Source organism: Otolemur garnettii, unplaced genomic scaffold (assembly GCF_000181295.1).
Source record: "Otolemur garnettii isolate 467f Iridium unplaced genomic scaffold, OtoGar3 scaffold00048, whole genome shotgun sequence".
Lineage (NCBI taxonomy): Eukaryota > Metazoa > Chordata > Mammalia > Primates > Galagidae > Otolemur > Otolemur garnettii.
Genome location: NW_003852443.1, coordinates 320,762 through 322,752, shown reverse-complemented (window position 1 = coordinate 322,752; position 1,991 = coordinate 320,762). Strand labels below are relative to the sequence as shown.

The 1,991-nt window shown below is 39.4% G+C and overlaps 1 protein-coding gene across 1 annotated transcript in view; it reads left to right on the top strand.

Annotated features, from left to right (window-relative positions):
- ITGAV (integrin subunit alpha V) overlaps positions 1–1,991 on the top strand; it is a 94,257-nt gene that overhangs the window by 47,069 nt on the left and 45,197 nt on the right. The window contains exon 3 of the mRNA XM_023514155.1: positions 87–178. Coding sequence (XP_023369923.1) covers positions 87–178 — 92 coding nt within the window. The remainder of the gene's footprint in view (positions 1–86; positions 179–1,991) is intronic.

The following is a 1,991-nucleotide window of genomic DNA, read 5'->3' as shown; positions in this document are numbered from 1 at the left end:
TTCTTAACATGGCTGGATAGAAATGAACTTTGTTATAATAAGAACAATATATTTTATTTCTTACTCCTTACAATATATTTTTTTAGGCAATAGAGATTATGCCAAGGATGATCCTTTGGAGTTTAAGTCCCACCAGTGGTTTGGAGCATCTGTGAGGTCAAAACAGGATAAAATTTTGGTAAGTCTTTTGGATATTTACTTACAGGTGAGTTTAGTCAATTTATTTGGAAATGCAAGATGTTTTGTGTTTTCAAGCTGACAGTAAAATTCAAGGGTGCAGGGCATAATGAGATAAGATAGCTCTGATCAAAGGCCACCTCATTGCAGAAGATCCTCACTCTTATCCTTTTCAGACAGGGCTTCTGGTGCTTTTCACTTTCATTCCTATATTGTTCATTCTTCCTGCCCTTCTTGATAGGGACTATCAGTTTATTTCTATCCAGCTAAATTTAAGCATAGTGTGCCTGCCCCCACGGCTGTAAGTAAAATCTGTGTGTCATCTTTTCCATCTCTATATCTCTAACTCTCAATTCTCCCTAGATCCTTAAATGCATGTTTCTGTACTATTTGATGTTTCCATTTGGGTAGCTAACATATTATTCAAAATGAACATGGCCGGAAGAGAACTCTTACTGCCCTCTTTCAAAGAGCAAAAACCAAAAAATAACTCTTGTCATACAAATCCTCCTCAGTCTTTTAGGAAGTGTGGCTCTCCACCCTGTCTGTCATGAGTCCTGTCAATTCTGCATCCAAAACATATCCCACATCTATCTATAGAGCTCCATCGCCACTATTTCCCCCCTACACCAAGCCACCATCACTACTCCAGGGGCCCAGGCAATAGCTCTTCTCATCTCTCTGCTTCCTCTCTTGCTCTAACTATAATCTGTTCTTTGTGGAGGGACCAGAGTGAACCCCAGAATGATTTATCTTTTGATTAAAATAGTTACATGACTCTCCATCACTCTTTAAATAAACATCAGAAGCTCCTCCTTGTGTATAAGCAGTCCGTGGTCAGGTAGCTGGCCGTCTGGTGCCTTCTCACTCCATCTCACCTGCTTCAGCCGCAGCCGTCTCTTCCACATGCCACATCACTTCAGTTGGCACCTTACTGTCTGGGTTCCATTTGCTCGTATCAGCTGTCTTTGTTGATTTTCACTTAGCTTTCAGCTTTCATTTTATTTCCTCAGAGACGCCTTCCCTATTTTAATTGGTTATCAATACATAGTATTTATTTTTGCCTCCCCCCCGCATCTGATCATGAGGTACTAAGTAAGGCAGGCTTGGTGTAGGAGGTGAAGCGTCTGCAGGTCTGTAAAGGATGTGTTATGTTTTAGCAATTGAAAGTGAAGAGTGGGGTTGAGAGTGGCGGTATTGTAGGCAGAAATGGTAACCAAACAGAAGTAAGCAGAAGGAGCAAATTGTCCCTTCTGGAGCGTAAAGTGAGGGTAGGGAAGTAGCAAGATTACCTATTTTCAGATTTTTAAGGATTGACACAAAACAGCCCAGTGTTGATGTTTGCAGTGCTTATGTTGGCACTTTGCTTCAAAAAGTGTTATAGAAAATCTTTTGAACTTTTTTCTAGTAAATTGTTACGTATTTGGTACATTGCTATGCCTTTAAAACATTGGTTATTCTACTTGTACATGGTATGAAAATCTAGAACTCTGAAAACAAAAAGGTAACAGTTTATTTGTAAAGTAAATAAAATAAGCACTGCAAGTTCTTTTACTTGTTTCTTATTATTTCCTGTATTAGGAGTATATCCTATCTGCATGAATGTTATTTAGCTCAAAAGTTGATTGCTCTGTGGCAATCTGATTAGTATGTAACATCAAGAAATAAGATACCTGACCAGGTACTGTGGCTCATATCTGTAATCCTAGCACTCTGGGAGGTCCAAGTAGGAGGATCACTTGAGCTCAAGAATTCCAGACCAGCCTGAGCAAGAGTAAGACACTGTCTCCATTAAAAATAGAAAAATTAGCCAG